The sequence below is a fragment of the Mobula hypostoma genome, chromosome X1, assembly GCF_963921235.1.
Source record: "Mobula hypostoma chromosome X1, sMobHyp1.1, whole genome shotgun sequence".
NCBI classification, from domain to species: Eukaryota; Metazoa; Chordata; class Chondrichthyes; order Myliobatiformes; family Myliobatidae; genus Mobula; species Mobula hypostoma.
Window position 1 is genome coordinate 44121244 of NC_086128.1, and position 24437 is coordinate 44145680.

General features: G+C 40.5%; 2 protein-coding genes across 5 annotated transcripts in view; both read right to left on the reverse strand.

Moving 5' to 3' along the window:
• LOC134340402 (pyruvate dehydrogenase (acetyl-transferring) kinase isozyme 2, mitochondrial-like) overlaps positions 1-7071 on the reverse strand; it is a 39396-nt gene extending 32325 nt beyond the window's left edge. Inside the window, exons 1-2 of one of the 3 annotated variants that reach the window (XR_010016545.1) lie at positions 6817-7071; positions 1165-1306 (exon numbers count right to left, since the gene is read on the reverse strand). Coding sequence is in view for 2 of the 3 variants with exons in the window: in XM_063037579.1 (XP_062893649.1) it covers positions 1165-1306; positions 6817-6934 (260 nt within the window). In the remaining variant the exon portion in view is untranslated. The remainder of the gene's footprint in view (positions 1-1164; positions 1307-6816) is intronic. The other 2 variants (XM_063037579.1, XM_063037580.1) reach the window with 2 other exon arrangements.
• A 14359-nt stretch (positions 7072-21430) lies between these two features.
• The window catches only part of LOC134340275 (integrin alpha-3-like), a 150785-nt gene continuing 147778 nt past the window's right edge, over positions 21431-24437 (reverse strand). For both annotated transcript variants that reach the window (XM_063037311.1, XM_063037310.1), the window contains one exon: positions 21431-23964. The gene's annotated coding sequence lies outside the window, so the exon portion shown is untranslated. The remainder of the gene's footprint in view (positions 23965-24437) is intronic.

The following is a 24437-nucleotide window of genomic DNA, read 5'->3' on the forward strand; positions in this document are numbered from 1 at the left end:
TTTTATGATCCAAGTAGGATTTAACATTCTTCTTTGTGCAGTGCATGCCATAAGAATACTTGATGCAAATATTGAACCTCCAAGAGAAAAAAAAGCACAGAAACAAAAATATATACATGTTCAGACAGAACAGTTCCATTTATTTCAAGCACTTTAATGTAGTTTCAAGCTATATAACCTAGTGTCCTATAAAGAAAAAATGCCAAAAACATTCTAAAGATTCTCATGGTTCTACACAAGTATTTTCAAACTACCACCACAAGGTAATTTCAGAAAATAGAGATCAGAGACTGGAAATAACTTTCATTGCTTTAGTGAGTTCCCTATGAATATATTTCCTGCTTGGTCTTGCTTTATTTAAAATGCTGCCTAGTAGTACTTCAGTACTAAAACAAAACTCACAATGGGCGCCACGGTAACGTAGCAGTTAGTGTGACACTATTACAGCTTGAGGCATCGGAGTTCAATCCTGGCGCTGTTCCGTAAGGAGTCTGTACGTCCTCCCGGTGGAATGCATGGGTTTTCCCCGGGTGCTCCAGTTTCCTCCCACAGTCCAAAGACGTACCGATTGGTAGATTAATTACTCATTGCAAAATTGTCCCATGATTAGGCCAGGGTTAAATCGGGGGATGCTGGGCGGCACAGCCTGAAGGGCCAGGAGGGCCTACTCCGTGCTGCATCACTAAATAAATAAATAAACTGATATATACTGGTGGGAAATCTATTGAAATTTGGTAATAAAAGATATCTGTTTTATGCACTGTATTACATATAAAAGTTGTTTTAAACTGGATTTTACAATCAAAGGAACACAATATTATGCAAGAAAGACGTGCACACTGACTTGCGTGGGGGGGGGAAGGGCGGGGGCGGAGCACCAAAGTAGGATAAAGTTCACGGAAGAATTTACACAGCTCCAGCTGTGTAATTTAAGCATTAACAACAAATATATTTAACCAGAAGGCTAGTATAACCAGTCATATTCTCGTGCACAGAAAGTAAGCATTTTTTAAAAATTTGGATGGCAAACACACCAGTAACATACAGTAATTTTATCATATCCCATTCAAATTGTGCTACTTTTAAGAAGCCACACACGAGACGCATTCTTGTTCAGAAGTGGGCCATTCCTTGTTGTGCATGAACTCCTGTGTGGCTACTCACCAGCTTTGAACTAACTGAACGGAAGGTGTGCCAAGTAGCCGATCTGGGAGAAGGTTGATTTCCTTCATAATATTAGACAGTCTCACAGGCAGCTCCTGCCTCAGAAACATAAAGGATGTCTTCTCACAGGCATTTGTTGAGCCTAAGTAAATAAGAATGCAACACTGTACTTAAATGCTAGGTATCAATACCTTCTACTCAACTGCCTCTCTCCTTAAAGTATGAGAATTAAACTGCATAATTCCATGATGCTGGAAGACCTTTAGTGACATTTTAGGCATGTGAATCTAGGCAGGACAAAAAATTACCACTATCCTCAAATTATGTTCAATCACAGACTTGAGACAGTGTTATACAGTACTATGGAAGTGCATAGCATTTGCTGTTTTTACTTTATGAAGATAATTTTGATTCCAGCATTAGTTCCTTAATAGAACCCATTTCGTGTCATCACGTGCAGAAATACCAGTAAGTGGTTTAAATTTTGTAATTATGCACATTAAATTCTAGCCATGATTTCTAAGAGTAAGGCATGTGCCCCATATGGGTATTTCTTTATCTTCATTCAGTCTGTTCTGAATTTACCTTGTTGAAACTATCAACATAAGAGTATTGGAAATCAGAACTACATGGGATTTTGCCAAGATCTTCTCAATTCCCAGGATGGAATCTGAAAAGGTCACTGGTGGAAAGAACTGAAAAAGACTTCAAGTAATGCACAGGAATTAATGCAAACATCAATTAAGAATGGTTCTTTGGAGTGAATTTAATAAATGCATAAGCATGCGTACTTCATTCTATATACAACTATATTTTGCTTCCTGGCAAAAGATATACCTTGAGATAAAATTAGATGATGTCTTCAGTGACTGTGGCTACTGTAACAACATGAAAAAGTTACATGACTCCTGGCTAATCTGATAACCTAAGGGACAGTTAACTCAACAACTGAACTTTCAATCTGAACAAATACAATCACATGGAATAGTTTCTGCAGGCTAGTGACAAATACTGTGAACCAATAACACTGGGCTTAATTCCAGACATTTTGCATAGACAGATAAATCAAGTATAGCTTGAGCAATTCCAAGTCCAACTGGAAGTCCAGAAGCTCCAAACCACAAGAGTAAATTGATTAATATTAAAAGGCCCACTAAATGCGCTTTGTTTTCAATGACTTACTGGATGACAATCAATGGGGTGGGTTCACATACATTTTACACACAAAAACAGTAATCATACTTATAATAAATATTTAGTAGTGCCCTAGAAAAAGATAATATCCACAAGAGCAAAAGGAAAGTAAATTGAGGCAAATAATTCCAATTAAATCTAGATCTAATTTGGTGATAAAATATGCTCGTTTCATGGATGTATTATACACAAAAGTGTTTGAACAGGATTTTACAGGCAAGTCAAGATTTAGTAACTTGTTATTACTGATTAAGTCATATTCTGAGGGAATAACAATCCAGGTTCATCATTGGAGACAAGATTACCCAGACTAAGTGATGTATATTCATAACCTAATTCATTACTAAAATTTTGTCTACGAAACCATTTCTGTCTACATCTTAATCCCCTTTCTATCAGCCACATTCATTAGTTTCATGAGAAATGCTGCATTCAATTTCAAGTTATATATAGAGAGCACCCTATCATTTGGAAACCACTAATTTTAAAATAAAAGGTGATTTATTTGCAGCTCCATGGCTAGAACATATATTATCCATCTTAAAATGTCTTCAAATGCAATTAGGTGACCCACAATGATGGCCTGGAGTCACATACAAGTCAAAACAGGCAAAGGTAAGCACAGTTTCTTTCCTAAAGGCCATAATTGAATTAGATGTATGTTTATAACAAACCAATGGTTTATTAAATATCATACTAATACTGGCTTTCCACTTCTAGATTTATTTAGCAACCAAATTTAAATTCCTCAATTACAATAGTGTGATTCAAATTTGTAACTCTAGATCAAAATGCAAATCTCCAGATACTGCTCCAGTGATTTGCTAGCTGGACCAGAATTACACCATAGAATGTCACAGCTGCAGTTTCTACTTTGCCTGACAAGAGGGTCCATATACTCATTTATTTTTTTTTACCTTTGAGTCAAATTAACTACTCCCATCACTATACTACAGGATGAAGATGGTGTCAATGCACAGAAAATCGAGAACACCTCATAGAACCATAGAAACTACAGCACAGAAACAGGCCCTTTGGCCCTTCTTGGCTGTGCCGAACCATTTTCTGCCTCATGTAACATGACAATCTACACAATCAGATCTTTTCATCGTAAAAAATGAAGCCTAACTGATCATTTAGATTGCAAGCTGGAGAAATAATCATTTAACATTTCAAATGGAAAAATGGATAAATGATCAAAGAGGAAAAACATTAAAGATTACATTGAAATGGGGTAGGGTGAGTTGGATAGCCTATTTAAGGAGCCAACACAGGCACGATAGGCTGAATAGACTCCTTTCCCAACTCAATTGTTCATTGTAAGCTTACCACACCAATTCAGAAATGTGATCAAATTTCTGCAATTTTGCATCGAATGGTTTCCTAAAGATTCCAATATTTTTATTACTATTTGCCCTGTTCATATTAAGTGTGATTGTTGTCCCACCAAGAATACACAGCGCCTTTAAAGTAGTAAAACTTCTTGAGCATTCGAGAGAAGTGTGGTCAAACAAAAATTAATGTGGAACCACAAAGGAAACAGATTCTTAAGAAAGGCAAAAGAAGGGCAGCAGCAGAGAGATGAATAGACAGATGGGACAACCCGAGGCCCTGAAAGCTGGAAGTTACACTGACAATGCTGAGATAATCACATTTGAATTTCCTCATATAGCTGGAGAAACTCAATTCCAGTGCTGGAGGAAATTATAAAACTGGAGAGCAAATCCACAGAGGACTTAGAAAATAAAAGCTGGTGAACATTAAAATTAAACTGTGGCTTTACCAGGTGACAATGAGCCCAAGTATGATTGCAGAATAGGATTTGTTGCAAGTTAGGGCAGGAGACAGAGTTTTGAACAACCAAGTTTATATAGAAAAGGAATTCAACCAATACTGTGTTGCAGTGATCAAGATTAAAGATAACAAAGACATGGTTGAAGAATTTAATAGATCAGCTGAGGTTGAGTGCAGAGTCAGGCAATGCAACATACATTGAATAGATGGCCTTAGCAGTGGCATAGCTATGTCGTCCGAAGTTATTTTAGTATTGTACATGATACCAAGATTGTGAATTATGTGACACTTGGTCTCAGTTGTTAGCAAATGGAATCCATGAGGAGGGAATCAAGTTTACGGCAGGGGTGAAGGCAAAGGCTTTCCATTACTCTTAGTTTTGCTCATCCAGTACAAGATCAGACATCCAGACTGATTATTCCTAGAAGGCATGAGCAGGCACAATGGTTAACGGTGAAGGGGAGATGAGTTCTAGAACGGTTGCAATGAAAGATCTGGTGGATTTTAAGCAGACAAGTCTGAAGTGTTGCACTATAAGAGGACAAACCAGGGCAAGACTTACACAGTGAATGTTAGGGCACAAGGGAGTGCGATAGAACAAAGGGATCTGGGAATACAGATCCAAAATTCCCTGAAAGTGATATCACAGGTAGATAGGGTCATAAAGAAACCTTTTGGCACATTAGCCTTGAAAAATCAGGGCATTGAATGTTACGTTGAAGTGGTACAACACAGTGATGAAGAGAAATCTGAAAGATAGCGTGCAGTTCTGGTCACCTACCTACAGGAAAGATATCAATAAGCTTGAAAGAGTGCAGAGAAAATTTACAAGGATATTGCTGGGACTTTAGGACCTGAGTTTATAGGGAAAGGTTTAATAGGCCAAGACTCAATTCCCTACAGTGCAGGAGAATGAGGGGAGATCTTGTCAAAGTATACAAAATTATGAGGGGTATTGGGAGGGTAAATGCAAGTAGGCTTTTTCCACTAAGGTTGGTGAGACTAGATCTAGAGCTCATCAGCTTAGGATGAAAGGTGAAGATATAATATCTGAAGGGAAACTTTCTCACTCATATGGTGGTGTGAGTCTGGATTGAGCTACTAGTAGATGCAGGTTCAATTGTATTGTTTAAGTTTGGATAAGTACAGTACATGGGTTTGGAGGTATGTGGTCCAGGTGCAGGTTGATGGGACTAGTCAGAAGAGCAGGTCAGCATGGACTAGATGGGCTAAAGGGTCTGTTTCTATGCTGTAATACTCAATATAGGTTAGTGTATTGTCTCTCAGTTCCAGAGAATCAGATTTGATACTAATCTTTGAATCAATTGTGTGAAGTTTGTATGCTCTCCCTGTGACAGTGCAAGATTTCTTTCTCCAAAGTACTCTGGGGAAAATTCCTCCCTCACCTCAAACATCAATAGGCTACTGTAAACTGCCCTTAGAATAAATGAGCAGTGGGGGAATCCTCGATTGTATGAAAGAACAGGTTATCCAAAGTGAGGGGTTGATATACGCTCCTACAGCAAGCCTGGACTTAATGGAATAAATGCTCTCCTTGTATGCAATAAAATGTGAGAAATATCCTGAAAATGTTACTTACATACATTGCCTATTGACAAACACTAGCATAAAATAAGCCAAATTCGTGAGCTTTTTGCGCCAAAGTGCACTACCTTTCAGCAAATTCCAGGCTAAGCGAGACTGTAAGGTACTCTTACTGCAGCTCAATTCCTACAGTAAATGTAGTGACTGCATTTCTTCCAAGATACCTCAGTTGTTAAAAACTGGCAGCTGTGCATTGCTAGCACACAACCGATACAAAACGAATCGAATGCTGTTTCACTGTCACCCAAGTGTCTTAATTTGCAAGGCCTCAGATCACGAATATCACCGTTTCAGTAGGCACGGGCGCGATGAGCCGAAATTCCCCTTTCTTGAGGGCAAGTGACTAGGTTTCTAAAATTCTACAAAAATCATCCGAAATGAAGACCATTCTTACATGTCAGGCTATCAACCGACGAGTTAATAAAGATACGGTCCGAAGTGAAGAACAATAAGTGAATATACAAAATTTACAGATTTTGCAAATACGAAATAAAAACAAAATGCTCGAAATATTCGGCAGATTTGGCAGCTGGTGTGAAAAAGAGAAACTAAGCTAACGTCGAAGTGTCATCGGCATTTTGAACTACCTGACCTACTGAGCGTTTCTAGCATTTTCTGCTTCTATCATTGGGATCACATTTGGAAAGAGACGCAAAAAACAAACTCGACTAGAAACTGAGTACTACGAGCGAGGAAGAGAGAGAGAGAGAAAGCGCACTTCCTTAAATATGCACTGTCCGGCATTTCATCAAATAAACAAGTTCATAACGATAACACAGGATGTGCTTGTAATAAAGGGAGAAGGACATCGCTTCACTGTGGCTCGGACACAAAGGTCACATTGCCTGCAAACTTCCCACTCCTCTCCACAGGTCGAGTTGATTTTACCTGCATTTCAATACGACGGTACAAACCGTGGTACATGAACATAATTCCCCTTACCCTCACCACCGAGTCGGGCCTCCCTAGCAACGCCTAAAGAACGCAAAGGGGTGCTGTCACCCCCGAGCCGCCTGGGGGCCCCGACTGCAAGCACCAACACCTCGCTCACTCACTCACCGAAATCCAAGAACTGTTTAATGGACAGCGGTGAGGGAGAGAACTTAGAGAAATGGTCGATCTGCTTGGGCACGTTTGACAAGGCCGCGTTCTTCATGAGGAAGCGAACGAACTTCATCCCGCTGCAGAGATTCCAGCTCCACCGAACGCCGCCTATTTGAAATTAAAACAGTACAACCGCTACTGCCCGAATCCGCAGTCTGCACAGCAACCTGGCCGCATCTCAGCCAATCACCAATCTCCCTGCACCGCGGTCCTGCAGCGTCACGGCGCCGAGCCGTCAACGTCTCACGAGTTGTTCTGGTGCTTTTGTTGACATCATGGGCCATTGAAAAATACCGACCAGCTGAACTCTGAGAACTTGGCAGCAAAGGCTGTTTGTGCACACGAACATAAGCTCGTTATTTTTTAAGGTGTCCTTGTAAAATGGGAGTTTGCATTAATGGAAAGTGGAAATCTGAAACAGAGGTGCAGCAAATTTAACCGACATCTTAAATAATATTATTATTAGTATTAACTATTCACATGTGTAAACAGTAGAACAAAGCTGAGCTGAAATGATTGAAATGAATTGTCTATCGGCAATATATTATCAGCAGAGCTCTCCATGGTTATTGACACCAGAGCCTTCCCTGTTTATGCCAGTTATGGGGCTACTGGTTAGAATTGGACTATTTTTAGGATGAAATGGGTCCTCATGCAGACATCCCACCTCTCCAGGAGATTCCGGGAGTCTCCCACATATTAATAGTGGCTCCCTGATGCCCGCAAATTATATGCAATATCACGGAAATCAATTTTTTTGCGAGCGAGCGAGAGAAAGCAAGAGAGAGCGCGAGAGCGACCACAAGAGAGAGAGAGCGAGAGCGGGCACACGAGCAAGAGAGAGAGAGCGCGCCATGGCAGAGTGTTCCAAAAAAAGAAAATATAAAACGTACGTCACCCCAGACTACACGAAAGTGTACCCCTGCCAATAGGGGTCAAAATAATGAGTGTTGCTCGCTGCACTGTTTGCAACAGTGACTTTTCTATTGCCCATGGTGGGTTAAAATGTAAAAGACATGTTGAGGTGAGTTTAACAGGTGTCATTCATTCACTAGCATAGCTAACGTTATTTAAATCAGCCGGCTAGCTGCTAAGGAGCTGCTCTATTGCAGACATCCCACCTCTCCAGGAAGTTCCGGGAGTCTCCCGCAAATTGATGGTGCTACCTCCCTGAAATGAGTTTTTGCAGGGTGGGATGTCTGCTCATCGTTGGATGTTAGGGCAAGGACTGGAGGCGTCATTGATGAGGATGATCTTAGCCATTCCTTTTTCTCTGTTTTACCTTCAGGGAGAAGATGCAAGAACTTGAAATCCCAGACCTCCAGACTAGAACAACAAATTTCACAACATATGTCAATGAGATTAAACCTGATTCTGATTTTGTTTCTAAAGAGAAGATTCTTTCACGTGCCCACCATACTACCTTGTTTTTGTACTCTTAATTCCAGCTGTCTCAATTACTCTGCTACTTCACTTCAGCATTTCAGATTATACTGCAAACTTTGCATCATTCTGCTGTGCTGTGCTTGTCGCTAGATTATATTTACTATTACCCCTTATAGTGTTTACTCTGTGAGCTTCGTGTACAAGATGGCACCGCGCTAGTGGCAGCTGGTTGCAGTAGTTTCTGTATTTATACCATTTTTCATATTAGTTTATGTTATTTTTATGTTTTCTTGTGTGTCATTCTGGATCATTGTGTGCCTGGACTATTAGTGTTGACGACCTTGTGTTTGGAGCAAAAGTTGTGTTTGTTCCAGAGACCAACTCATTGAGCTATGCAAACCAACACTACTGCCTGGAGAGTGTGGGCCAAGATCCCGCAGGAACTTAGGAGGCGATGCCGAGGCTGCAGGGCCGGAGCAAAGGAAAGTTTGAGGAAAAAGTATAAATGTTTTATCCCCGCGATCATCATGGGAGATCTGAGGTCCTTGGGAATTAAGACAAGCTTGGTGCATTCCTTAAGAGGGAATACTGGGAGTGCTGTGTTTTGTGTTTAACTGGCTACACGGGCATTTTCTGGACCATTGTGCTTCCATACCTGGCTTGAAGACTTCCTGAGCAGAAAGGGAGGAGGGATTGCAGTGTTTGTGAATGAAAGGTGGTGGACATGTTACTGTAAAGGAATGTTTATGTAGCCTGGACATCGAGTTCTTGGCCATTGGGATACGACCATATTATTTGCCTCGGGAATTCTCAACTGCTGTTTTAGTTGTTGTTTACATTCAACCATCGGCTGATGTGAATGTAGTGTGCGATGCTATTCTTTCGACCATCGCTAGAATACAAACTCAATATCCCAATGGCTATTACTGGGGATTTTAATCATGTTCCTCTCGAGGCAACAATACCAACTTTTTATCAATATGTCAGCTGCCCTAGGATAGAACACTGGACCTTCTGTAGGCGAATGTAAAGGAGGGAAACCGTGCCGCGGCCCTTCCCTACTTGGCAGATCTGATCACAGCCTGGTCCTGCTAACACCCAGGTACGTGGCTCTTGTCCAGCGGCAACCTGTGTCAACATGGATTGTAAGGAGGTGGACTCAGGATGTTAATGAGGCACCGCAGGAATGCTTTGAGAGGTTGGACTGGGATGTGTTATGTGAACCACACAGGGAGGACATTAACAAAATGACTGATTGTGAAAAGGCATCCGTTTGTCTTCCGAGACCATGGATCTGCGCCTGGAAAGTCTTCACTCTCCAGGGCGCAGGCCTGGGCAAGGTTGTATGGAAGACCAGCAGTTGCCCATGCTGCAAGTCTCCCCTCTCCTCGACACCAATGTTGTCCAAGGGAAGGGCATTAGGACCCATACAGCTTGGCACCGGTGTCGTCACAGAGCAATGTGTGATTAAGTGCCTTGCTCAAGGACACAACACGTTGCCTCGGCTGGGGCTCAAACTCATGACCTTCAGGTCGCTAGTCCAATGCCTTAACCACTTGGCCACATACCCACTGATTGTATCACCAACTATATCAAATTCTGTGAGAACATCACCTTGCCAGCCAGGACTGTACACTGCTTCCCCAACAACAAGCCTGGGATCACCAGTGACCGGAAAGAACTTTTGAATATGAAGAAGAAAGCCTTCAGGTCTGGAGATAGACAAGTACAGAGGCGAGTACAGAGTGAACCGAGGGTAAAGCTGACAGACTGCAAAGAACACTTCAAGAGGAAGCTGGAGTACAAACTCCAGCAGAACAGCATAAGGGACATGTGGTCAGGCATGAAGCGGATCACTGGCTTCAAGGTTAAGGAAAAGAAGTTCGAGGGCTGCCTGGATAGGGCCAATGAATTGAACTTGTTTTGAACAAGTCCTGCTGAAGGTTCTCGGCCCAAAACGTTGACTGTACTTTTTCCCCATAGGTGCTGCCTGGCCTGCTGAGTGCCTCCAGCATTTTGTGTGTGTTGCTTGGATTTCCAGCATTTGCAGATTTTTTCTTGTTTGTTTTTCAACAGGTTCAGCATGGAACTTCCTGCTGTCCCCTCCCCCACTTGCCCAAACCACACATCCTCCCTCTCCCTGAAGCCTCCTCCCTCCACCCCTCCCTCCCCTGTGGTGAGTGCTTGTGTTCCAACCACCCCCCCAGCTTTGGAGTATCCTGCCTCCATGGGGATGACCACCTCCCCTGCCTGACTGTGATGGCAGGTCAGGTTAGGAGACAGCTGGACAGACTACATCAAGGCAAGGCTGCTGGACCGTACAGTACAGTCCCCAGGGTACTGAAGGCCTGTGCGAACCAGCTGTCTGGTATTTTGTAGCATCTTTACAATCTGAGTCTGAGTAAGGAAAAGATTCTGGTACAATGGAAGACTTCCTGCTTGGTTCCTGTACCCAAGAAGGCAACTCCGTCTGAACTTAATGACTACAGACCAATTGCCCTCACATCTCATGTGATGAAGGTGTGGGAGAGGCTGGTCCTGACCAGATGAGATCTTCATTGGACCCTCTCCAGTTTGCCTATCAACCTCATGTGGGAGTGGATGATGCCATCATCTACCTGTAGCAGAGAGCTCACTCCCACCTGGATGATGCTGGTGGCATTGAGAGAATCACATTTTTAAATTTCTCTAGTGCCTTCAATGCAATCCAGCCACTTCTGAGCAAGAAGCTACAAAGGATGGGTGTAAACAAATCCACTATCTCCTGGATTACTGACTACCTGACATACAGACCCCAGTTTGTACGGCAGGGTAGTTCTCCATCTGAGATGGTGATGAGTGGCACTGGAGTGCCATGAGGGACTGTCCTGTCTCCGTTTCTATTCACATTGTACAGCTCAGCCTTTCAGTACAAATCTGGGTCTTGTCACTTGCAGAAGTTCTCTGATGACTCTGCGGTAGTTGGGTGTATGAGAGATGGACAGGAGTTGGAGTACAGAGGACCGGTGGACAAGTTTGTGGAGTGGTGCGGGAGGAAACAGCTGCTCCTGAAAGTGCCCAAAACCAGGGAGGTGGTGACTGATTTTAGGATGAAGTGGACTGTGACGTGTCCTGTATACATTCTTGGAGAAGAAGTTGTGGTGGTGGAGGAGTTCAGATACTTGGGTGCTCACCTCGACAACAGATGTGACTGGAAAAACAACACCAAGGCTGTTTACAAGAAGGGGATGAGCAGACTATTTTCTAAGGAAGTTAAGATCCTTCAAAGCAACAGCATCTGCAGATTATTTTGTGTTTCTGAGATCCTTCAATGTGTACAGCAGGATGTTGGAGATCTTTTACCAGTCTGATGTAGTGAGTGCACTCTTCTTTGCTGCTTTATGTTGGTGGAGCAGCATCAGTGCTGTTGATGCAAAAAGAAGAAATAAACTCATCAAAAAGGCTGGATCCGTCCTTGGCCGCAACCTGGACTCTTTTGAGTTAGTGGTGGAGAGGATGTCACTAAACAAATTTTTATCCATTATGGACAATCTGACACATCCTCTCCATGACCTACTGAATAAGCAGCGGAGCACCCTTTCAAACAGACTCCTTCAGCTCAACTGTCATAAGGATTGTTACAGAAAATCTTCCCTACCAAATGCAATAAGCAATAAGCATATACAACAGTTCGTCTCTGTGTGATAATAAGATAGAACTCCTCTGTTAGTTTTAAATGTTTTAAAAATATTATCTAAATTTAAATGTGTATCACTAAAAATAACTGAACTATGTTTAAACTACTGCATTAGCTGGAAGTATCTCCTCCTTGGTAGGGAGGGGGGAACCCACTGCTCAAATTGTGGGTATTGGCAGCTAAACTCTCTGTGGAAGATAAACAGACAAGTGAGCTCACCTTTGAAGAGTAGGTAGCTACAATATAACCTCCCTTGTAGTGAGGGTACGTGTAGCTATCTAGGTCAGATAGCTATATATATCTTCATTTGAGTTTAGAACTTTGCTGTCCACAAGCCTAATATCACTGCTGATGCTGTACCATGTCCCTTTGAACAAACATCATTTCCCAGCCATTCAAATTTTTATAACTCTTCTGTTTCATACACTTTAAAATTTTCCACATTAATTCTATCTGCCATGTTTTCTTCACTTAGTCATTTAAGTCATCTGTCTCTCCTCAAAGACTATATCTACCTCTCTATTCAATTCCAATAAATTTTGTAATCTTCACCAAGAGATTTGAATGACTGGAGATTAAGTACCAATCCCTTTTATACTCAGAAGAACCACAGTCTGTCAGCCGGAGAAAGATCTAACTCCATGCTTTCTATCTGTCAACCAATTCTTAATTCATGTATTATGTTGTTCACTATTCTATGTCATCTGATAGAAACATAGAAACATAGAAAATAGGTGCAGGAGTAGGCCATTCGGCCCTTCGAGCCTGCACCGCCATTTATTATGATCATGGCTGATCATCCAACTCAGAACCCCACCCCAGCCTTCCCTCCATACCCCCTGATCCCCATAGCCACAAAGGCCATATCTAACTCCCTCTTAAATATAGCCAATGAACTGGCCTTAACTGTTTCCTGTGGCAGAGAATTCCACAGATTCACCACTCTCTGTGTGAAGAAGTTTTTCCTAATCTCGGTCCTAAAAGGCTTCCCCTCTATCCTCAAACTGTGACCCCTCGTTCTGGACTTCCCCAACATCGGGAACAATCTTCCTGCATCTAGCCTGTCCAATCCCTTTAGGATCTTATACGTTTGTTGATCTTTTGTTGGATCATATTAAAAGACCCTAGTATCTAAATACACTGCACTGGCCTTCTCCTTTCCATTCTACTAATCACAATTTGCTGACAATGCCACTGTTGTTTACTGAATCAAAGGTGGTGATAGTTTGGCATATAGGAAGGAGATTGAAAATCTGGTTGAGTCATGCCACAGTAACAACCTGTCACTCAGTATCAGCAAAACTAAAGAGCTAATTATCGACTACAGGAAGAAGAAGCCGGAAGTCCATGAGTCAGTCCTCATTAGGAGATTAGAGGTGGAGAGGGTCAATAACTTTAAATTCCTTGGTGTTGGCATATCAGAGGATCTGTCCTGGACCCAGCAAACAAGTGTCATCACAACGAAGGCATGATAGCGCCTCCCCTTTTTTAGTTTGTGTAGATTAGGCATGTCACCAAAATCTTTGACGAACTCCACAGTGGAGAGTATCCTAACTGGTTGTATCAGAGCCTGATGTGCCCACACTAATGTCCAGGAACGGAAAAGGCTATAGAAAGTGGTGAATACAGACTAGTCCATCCCAGGCAAAGGCCTCGCCACCATTGAGTAAATTTACATGGAGCACTGCCACAAGAAAGCAGCGTCCATCTTCAAAGACCCCCACCATCCATGCCGTATGCTCTTCTCACCACTACTATTGGGCAGGAGAAACAGAAACATTAGTTCCCACCAGGTTCAGGAAGAGCTAATCCCAACCATCAGGCTCATGAACCGGCATTGAAAACATCAATCACCACTGCTCTGAACTGATTCTGCGACCTACAGACACATTTTAAAGGACTCTTTATAACTCATGTTCTCAGTTTTATTTTTATTTGCACAGTTTGTCTTCATTTGCATATTGGTCATTTGTCAGTCTTTGTTTACCCCTGAGTAATCACATTCTCAAGTTCGCCAATGACACAACAGTTGTGGGACTCATCACCAACAATGATGAGATCTACAGAGAGGAGGTGGAAGAGCTCAAGGCTTGGTGCCAGGAAAAAGCCTCTTCCTCAATGTCAACAAGACAAAGGAGATGGCTATCAACTTCAGGAGAACTCATACCACTCACTCTACCCTTTACATCGACAGCACAGCAGTGGAAACTAGGAGCCGTTTCAAACTCCTGGGAGTGCACATCTTGCACAACCTCTCAAGGTCACAGAACACATCCTACACAATCAGAAAAACTCACCAACATTTCTACTTTCTGAGGAAGCTGAAGAGAGCTATATCCATACTCACATCATTCTACAGATGCACAGTAGATAGCATCCTAACAAGCTGTATCACTGCATGGTAAAGAAGCTACACTGTGGCAGACAAGAAGACTCCACAAAGGGTAGTCAAAACTGCCCAACACATTACTGGAAACAGCCTATGTGCTATCAAGGACATATATACAGAAAGGACCCAGAAAAAGGTCAGTAACCCATGTAGGATCCCATCCATCCTGCTCATGTACTGTTTGCCCACTCCCATCAGGGAGGAAGCTACATAGCATCCATACCGTTAGAGTGATTTTTGGGCTTAGCACATGTAGCAATTAACTGACTTTGGTCACTAGATTTCAGATTCAAATATGCATTGGAGGTTACATTTAAAATGTAGACCAGACAGACCAGGAAACAGGCAGGTAAGTGATCGTCTACAAATGCATGAATCAAATCAATATCTCACTGCATGGATATGACAGTAATTAACACTTATTTTGGGAGTGATGGTGGGAAGATCGAGACATTTAAACTGTTACATGTGTAGTTCAAGAGGGCATCATAAATATGGATTTGTTTGAATTGTTCTGAATTTTCTTTGATCTTTAGCACATAAAATGTTGGGTAGCATTGTGCCAGGCAGACCTCCCCCTCTGAAAGGGTCTCCACATGATGCCTGCCATATTTTGTTTTGTTGAATAAAGAGGCTGCTTCATAAAAAGGCTTCTACCAATACTCAGGCAACAATATTTAGTATCAGAAATGGGATGCCTTCCTGTGACCCATCCTGTGGCCAGTGATCTTAGCAGTCTAAGTGGGAGAGTATTTTAAAAATTAGCACTCACACTTGGATCTGTTTGAGTCAGTGGTACACAGGAATGCAAGGAATCACGAACATGGAGAGCTGAACTGGTAGATATAAAAGTAGTGTATGTGTATTTATGTAATAGACAAAACTTTGTGTGTTAATTTGGTGAGATGGAGTCACCAGTTGTGAAGGGAAGTTATTCAAGGTTTGGGACACCAGTGGGGGTGTGTATACTCGTTCCAGGAGCTGTATTTTAGCAAACATATTTTGCGAGTGAGTGTGTGTGTGTGTGTGTGTGTGTGTGTGTGTGCACGCGCGTGCCTTGGTGTAACAGTTAGATGCATGGTAATATCATTAGTTTAGACACACCTAAGTGGCAGATTGCAGAGTACATACTGTTTAACTCGTACCCATCATTTATATTTTGCTTGGTGTGGAGATATTTCAGGGGAAGTTTTACCCAGATGTGTCTGTCAGGCTAGCACCTATTGTGGTCAGGCAAGGTCAGGTTAAGAACTCTGATGTCAGAGTCAGCACTTGACCCTAATTACTACCATTCATAAGCCCTTCACCTCTGGGGAGAAACAGAGCATTTTGTCAGAGTTGCCCTCACATACGTGGGAATTTGGAATTTTGGCGCAAGCTCAAGGAAATGTTTGAAATTCACCAGATGCACCCTAAAGATATACATGTGTTGGTAAAAGCGAGTGCCCGAGGAAAATATGGGACAGTATGGCCCAGTGTGTGCGGGTTGGTACCTGGGCAACTATCGGAAACGCCAGCAATGAAGAAAGATATCGCGCTTTCAAAGGGGAAGTGAGGCAGCGAAAGGGGCTGGGGTGGGGGGGAGTTGAGAGTAACTGGGGAACAATAATGTCATTGGTTCAGAGAGCTGATGAGCCAACAATGGATTATGCTGAACGTAAATATCGAGTGTATGAGGAGTATTCCGGGTTGGATAATCCAGGGAGAGACAACACAGTCTTCCTGAAAATGATGAAGAATAGCCTGAGCTCAGTCCACCAGGAAGTTTTAGATTTAGAAATGGTGGTGGGGTCGACTTACACTGAAACAATTTCATGGGCCAATGAGATCGACCAAAGAAAGAGCAGGAGAAATAGTAATGTGGCTATAGCGTATGCAGCTGCTGTGACGGCACTGAAGGTTTGCTTTGTGTGCCGGCAGTCAGGGCACCGAGCAAAGGACAGCTGGACCGGGCATAAAACAGGAAGGGGTTGATACGCTACAGCTGTGGCCTATCGTGACATGGTTGGAGGCAGTGTCCAAAAAAGAGGAAAGAAAAATAGGTGAAAGTCACGGCAGACACGCAATCTCTCACGCCATTAGCTTGTCTGAACAAACCGACTGCCAATTAGATTATAGAGATGGTGAAGACGGCTTCTAGGTCAGAAAAAGATGTTGCCGTTCCCCCCCCCCCCACACCCACTGCCAGCGCTGGTGGCCCGCGGATGTACATAACAGCATTGTTAGGGGGAAGGCAATGCAATATGTTAGTGGACACAGGGGCATTGGTATCGATTAACTGACCTATCCTTGCCAACAACCAGACAGGCTCTTTATATTACAGGTGTAGGAGCAAAAACAGTGAAAGCAGAAAGAAGCGAGTCACAAATATTCAAAATCGGTGGGGTACAGCTTCCAGTGTATTTCTGGGTCTGTCTAAGTAATGAGGGTACTATCCTTGGACTAGACATCCTAAGGGAAGTAGGGGCCGTTATAGATTCAGGTAAGGGAGAAATAATATGAACAAGCCAGACACAGTGAACACATACAACAAAGTACACAACATAGCCAGTGTAGCTGCAGCTGCTCCGATAATCAGAGACTGGAGCCAGGATGGTGTCCATGGGTTGCTTTGTCAGCGGTTTCCCAGCAGTGTGGGGCTAGCCACAAGCAAGATTGTGGTCAAGGAAAGATAAAGCCAGTTACAATAGAGGGGGGCCTGCATAAACCCCATAAGCATTATCCTATAAAAACTGATGCACTGACAGCTGTTCACAAGACAGTAACTGATTGTTTACAAATGCATGAATCCAATCAACATCCTATTGAATGAACACAACAGTAATTAACACTTATTTTGGGTGTGAGGTGGGAAGATCCAGACATTTTAAACTTACATGTGTAGTTCAAGAATGCCTTGTAGATATGGATTTGCTTGAATTGTTCTGAATTTTATTTGATCCTTAGCACATAAAATCTTGGGTAGCATTGGGCCAGGCAGACCTTTCCCCACACCCCAAAAAGGTCTCCACAAGGAGGCCTGCTGCTTCTTGTTTTGAATAAAGAGGCTGCTTCATGTCTACCAGTACTCTTCTCCAGTGACTTCATTCTTGAAAGAACACGCGCCAGGACCACAGACTCAAAAACAGTTACTTTCCCCAAGTATTAAGGCTGATCACCACCTCCACTCAATAACCCAACCACCACTACTTTATCATTTCCTGTCAGTCACCTTCGTACAGACACTTCTGTGCCTGGCATCACTTCATGCACATATGATCAATCTATATATATAAGCTATCATATGCATTTATATTTATTGTGTTTATTATTATTGTGTTCTTTATCTTATAGTATTTCTTGTGTTTCACTGGATCTGGAGTAATAATTATTTCATTCTCATTTATACTTGTGTCCTGGAAATGACATTAAACAATCCTGAATCTTATGTGGAGTTTTTTTGTAAAATTCTTTTCTATTTCTTGTTTTGCAAGAAAATGAATCTCAAGATAGTATACGGTAACTTTGATAATAAACTTCCTCTGAACTTTGAATCTTTAAAGAACTCCAAAATATGTTAATCATAATTTTCCTTTCATAATAGCAACTGGAATTAATTCCAAGGATTATGCAGGAATTTACAATGCCATGCTTGTATTTGGGAGGACATTGATCAAATCTTTCTATCTGCAACAACATGCCACATCCGGGACCTAAACTGGAATCTACTATGTTGGTAGAATAAATTGATTGTTCAGCACCAATTTTTCAGAATTTAAGTAGCCTCCTCACTCACCATGTAATGTGGCTAGAAGGAAGTTCATGCTGATTGTAAGTGTGCGACCTAACAATAACAATACGTGCTAAAGTCTTAAATTTTTGCATGTGTAAGCATGTCTTCCTGCAGCTGGCAGCTGTCTGATGCTCTGTCAGCAGCTTTGATTGTCCCAATGAAATTATGTGCAGATAGATCAGACTTACAGTCAACAAGAGAAATTTAAAGAATAAACATAACTGAAGTGGAACTAGGAAATGCAGTCATATGGTTATCATTACTTTAAGATTAAATATTGCACTAATGGTAAATTAAGTCTGGAAAACTTTGTATAAAATCTAAAGTACAAATTCAACAATAACTGAACTGAAACATCACAATTCAAAGTTCAAGATTGTAATGTGGTCATGGTGAGTTTAAGAGCAAAGTTTGTATTTAGCATCTCACTGGATTCAGAATATATTTTGCTGGTGCAAAAGTCAAAGTTAAGTTTATTGTCATTTGCATAAGTATGTGTATGCACAGGTGCAATTAAAAACTTACTTCCAGCAGCATCACAGGCACATAGTATCCCTAAATAGCATTCACAAAAAAAAATTAAAATAGTTGATCAAGCAGGAGGCAAAAGGGCTTATCTGTTGGTGAGCCTGGAGTCTGGGATTCTATCATTAGCATGTCCGGTGCTTGAGACTGCCATATCCTTGGTTGTTAATACAAATGACACATTTCACTGTATATCTCCATGTACATGTGATAAACATATGAATCTGAAGATTTATGGAGTTGTGTAAATATAGCAGACATTAATTCAAACAAGAACTAAATGTACGACATAACCATTTCAGACTGTCATAATGACTTCAAAAGTTGTTATTGTTAGCCTGTAGAATCACACCAAATTAGTAGTCACAGAAAATAATTACTTCTTGTACATTAACTTTAATGTTTTGGGGATGTTCCAAAATCAACACTTAATGAACTCCAGAATTTTTGATTATCCGGTAAATACAAGTTTTGTGCACAAGTTCAGTTGAGTCAATTTTATGTTACAAAGTCACCAGTGATGATTTTATTTACGACTAAAGGTCACCTAACTTAAAGAGAGATGACAAAATGGACTTTTGCATGGATTATTAATCCTGTTTCTTTTTCCATAAATGCTGCTTGACTTGAGTATTTCTAGCATTTTCTGGTTTTGTTTCCAATTTCCAGTATCTGCATTTTTAAATCGTCCTTCTTTGTTTTGTTGATCTAACTTGTTCCCATCTGTAATGAACTTACATTTTTGACTGAACATTAAAAACTCTCCTTGACAAAATAGTTATATAGTTTAATCTTTTGTCGGTATAAGATGAAACTCATTGGAATTCAGGAGAATGGGAGATGGCCTTCCTTCCCTTGCAAGGGGAATCTAAAACTGGGAGCATAGTTTCAGAATAAGGAATGGAGGTGAGAAGGGATTCCTTCTCTATGAGGACTGTGAATCTTTGAAATACTATATTCTTGAAAGCTAGATAATTGAATAGATATATTTTTGAACTATTGACGAGTCACAGATTGTGGTAATTGACCTTTCAGGTTGTTTCAAAATCAATTTCCCATCCTATATGGATCAATTCTGCTGGCCACAATCTGCAACTCTCAATTCTACTAGTCAAATTCCAATTACTCTTTAACAGTAGAATCCTGATCCGTGATCTCTTTCCAATGCTTCAAGATGTTTTAACTACTGTTACTCTCATTCCTTAAGGTTGTTATAGTCAGGGGTGGTAATGGGGACAAGTTCCCACTACCTATTAGATGCTCCCAATGGTGTGCACCTCAGATAGCCTCTGACAACCACGTCCAGCTCCTGGCCTTCACGTGTGGGTTAGTTACTAAGCCCAATGGAACCATTTCTATTGACAGGAGAAGAGGCAAAGGCAGGTTACTGGTGCCTTAAAACCAGTCACTCCAGGCAGATGGGGCTTACGAGCTGTGGTTGGCAGCTCATCTAGGAGAAGGAAAACTCAGATCTCAAGCCTCCACTGCCTTGTGGCTATACACACTCATGTGGAAGGCTTCGGGGGTAAACCCCAAAGGAAAAATCTGGAGCTGGAGTTCCTAAGGCAGTCGTACATTGAGTTCAACACTACCAGGCAACTCCTGCGATGCTGCTGGTACCAAATTGTATTGGTCTCTGCTGTTCCTTTGGGTTCAGCAGATGCATGGAGAGGGGAAGCTTGCTCTCCATATCGTACTGCCCAGTCTTGGGTACCTAGACAACTAGGACACAATATCCATGGTCATCTCTGACTGACGGAGGCCTCAGACTCAGACTCTGTTACTGATCCTCACAAATATAAAGACCCAAGGCTCAGTTGGTTTCTGACATAATAACAACAAAAAGCTACTTGAGCCTTGATACTGGATCATGTTGAGAAAGTATATTGTTAAAGTCTTACACTATGTCAGTTTACCGAATGCAGAAGCTTGAGTTATTTATGAGTAAGTCTCATAGTTTCAAAAAAAAAAGCATCAGTTTCATGCTTCAAGTATTCAGTAACGACCATCTGTACTTCATTGCTTAATGTCAAGGGTATCTCATAGACTAATTTTATTTAATTGATGACTGTAGTAGACAACCTATTTTTAGGATTACGGATGGTCTTTGTATTATTTTCATTCAAACTGAAAATTGATACGGTGAAGCGAATTAGAGCAAAGTATACATTGTTTTAATATTTTACCTGCTTTGTTTGGTATTTATTCAATGAATTACCACATCGTATCAATAATGCATGCTAGGCTGCTGATATGTGATCAAAGGTTATTATGAAGTTTTACAAGTGTCCCATAGAGCATATTAGATAATATAAAGCTTAGGCTTGCGACCATATTTCTGCAAATGATTAATGAATTAATGATCATCACATCAACAAGAGTGCTGAGTAGATGTATTTTTCTATAAAGTGGGATAGTTTAATGTGTTCTATCAAATTGGATTTTTTTTGCTCTAACCTGTGAGACCACTGGAATAATTCCACCAACAGATGGAGTCAAACAGATAATAAATCCTTTCATTTTCACTGTCAGAAACATTCAAAGTTACATGTCCTGTAAGATGAATTGGCAAATTGGCATAAGTATCCTGCAATGTGTGATCACATACATGAGAGTAAATATTAATTTTGTGTCAGTATCAGAAGCAGTTAATAATGACATTTTTCAGTGAAGAGAACCTGGCAGATGCTTTAAAGTTCAAAATATATTCACAAGTCACTTTGTGTACTTGTTACATTTGCTGTATTGTTAATTCATCCTGATAGTTCATCCATTGAATGTGGTAGCCTTTCATAAGTTTTTTATCAAAACTTTTATTCAGATATTCCAGTAGCACAAACTATTAAAAAGACATTACCCATTTCAGTAACTTTAGAAATGGTAATTACTATTTTATACAGTATTAATACAATTGATACAACAAAGACTACAGTAGCAAAACAGAATCCCTACATCCATATAATAGAATGCCATAAATCTTAGTACAAGAATTTCTTAGTTCTGTGACATATTTATATATTTGCTAAATGTTCAGCAGTTAAGAATATAAAACACAGCAGTAACCAACCAAATCTGCTTCCACCACCCAATGAATTCAGACTATGCATTCTTGATCACACCAACTTGCTGCATAAACTTGTTCTCACCACTAGTTCTTTCACTAATTACCTTAAATCTGTGTTTCCTGATTTTGCCTGCCAATGGAAGTATTTTTTCTTATTAGTCTATAATCTTCCTCCTTGGTGTTGAACACCTCTATCAAATCTCTTTAACCTTCTCTGGTTAGTGGAGAATAACACCATTTCTCCCACTTCCTCCACTGACATTTTTTTTCAGACTTGGTACCACTCCGGTAAAACTTTATCTTACATCCCTGACAAAGTTTTGGCATTCTTTTTTAAGTATGCTGTCGAGAATTTAACACAGTAGTAAGCAGTAATTTATATTTTAATCTTAAATAACTTTATTCTGATTGAACCAAGCTGCACCTATTAACCAAGCCAGATCTTAGAATGGTAGCAAGTTGTCCAATATCACTATAATTTAAATGGATAAACTAAGATAAAGCAAAAAAAAATCTTTGTCTTAGAGTCAATTTATTTGCATTTACTGAAGATTTTAGCTACTCCAGGAACCAAATCACAAACTGTCTTCAATACACAGACATAAGCATAATTACTACAATGGAAGTAGCTATACTGTATGCCCTGTATTTTAAAAGAGATACTAACCTCTATTTATATTTTAAAATATGATATGGAGGATTTACATTAACAGCTAAATGTTTAACATAAATGTCAGGAACAGGGCATATCAACTCTCATTTAAATTTAAATCTAAAGTTCTCAAGGTATATATTATTTTAAAAAAATAATGGTATCACTGCTTACTTTCTTACAAATTTTTGCAATGTTCTATGGATGTGTAAATACATATACACATTTTGATTGTTTAAGTAAGCAAGTAAAGAAAGGTTTTGGTTTGATGCCTGTGCATCAACTTTCATCTTGTCCTGATAGCTTTTCCATTAAAACTAAAGATCTTCTATAAGCAATAATATGTAAATTTATACGGTAAACTGCAGAGAGTGAATACCTGGCTGAAACTTTCTTTTCTCACAATAAATTGCATTTCAAAGCAGCAAACAGATTGGCAAATAATGGATCCACAGTTCCAATTAGTACCTCAATCTGTGATAAAAGATATCACATTTCCCACCAATACCCTATCAACATGAAAACACATTGGTGTAGGTACTCTTAATACTACTGTATGGATTGGAACTTTTGAAAAAGTACCATATTTCAAAGATAATAGAGAAATCAAAGGATTAACATTGCAAGTACAGAAAAATATTGGTTAACAATCTTTACCTTTCACTTTTTCTAATAGTTGTGTATCAATGTCATAGAATGATACACTTTCTGCAATTGTTATTCAGTAGACACTGCACAAATGGAAAGGTCACATCAACTCCAAACATCTATAACATTATCTTGGAAGTAGCTCTATAATAGGGTTCAGCATAGGACAAAGGAAAGAATATGCAACACCAACAGCACACGCATCGGCTGACAAGAATGCAATTTGTGTTGCTCCCATTAGCCCCTAAACTGAATTCATGCTCTTGGGGATTGGGGTGAGGAATGTACATTGTGTCTGACCGTTCCAAGAACTCTTCAGCTGGTTTTCAATCAAAATACCCCTACTACAAACTAGATTTTAAGTGGATCTATTTTCCCTTTTAACACAACAAAATTGAACATTAACCCAAATTTGTTCTAGAGTTGAAATTATCAAAGAACAACATATTCAGCACAATGAAATTTTCTCATGAAGTGGAAGCAACTGTCCTCTTCCTTGTGTAAATTAATACATTTACTCCAATCCACCTCCCTCTCATCAGCTCCTTCCCTGTCTATTTCAGTGCATTGAAGTCTTAATCTAATCTACTAGGGAAACCATGCTCCTGCACCTATCAGTAGCTTATGAGCTACGAAACGCATTGAGGATTCCAAGTTGTTCCCACTGTGCTTTACAAACTGTATCCCATTTTTTCTTGAATTTGGCTGAAACATAAGTTATCATAAATAGAACAAAAATGTTTGTACACAGGTTGAGTTTCCTGTAATATTTGCTAGGAAAGTATTTGGACACAGCAAGGTGGCCCTTTATAATCTCAGAAAGAAGCAATCATTAGTACTTGTCCTTTTCTTTCCAGTTTGTTACCCATTGCTTCTTCTGGGTCTTCTTTGTAAAGCCTTCTGTGATAAAGTAACGTTCTTCTTTGCGGATCTTCACAGCATGATACTTAGGCATACTCCTGTAGTATCTTGTTCTCTTGAAGAAGCCACACTGCTCAAGAAAGAAAGGTTACAAAAGAAAGTTATTATGTACATCTGAAGAGTACATTTTTCTTTTGATGAAGTACTGACTAATACTCCCATCATTTTTGGTTATGTATTGCCCACATCATTTTTAGATTAAAAAGTAATGAACCCAGGCTCCTTGACCTTCATTCAGTAAAAATACTGCAGTGTAACAGAAATATCTAGTCCAGATTTGACTCTCAGACTTTATGTGGCGACTTAGCTGATCTCAACTGGGGCACAACAGGGATAATTTATCTTTTATTTTCAGTGTTGATTTGGTAGGATGCGCCAACCTGTCACTGGATGAGAGTGGGTGGGGTGCGAAGGAGAGTAGATGATATGGATATGACATAAGGTTTAGAGGAGGATGGCTGCAGAGGGAGACTTTCGGGAGGGTTTTAAAGATGGAAATAGTTATAGCTGGTTTGAAGGTATTAGAAAGGGAATTCCACTGTG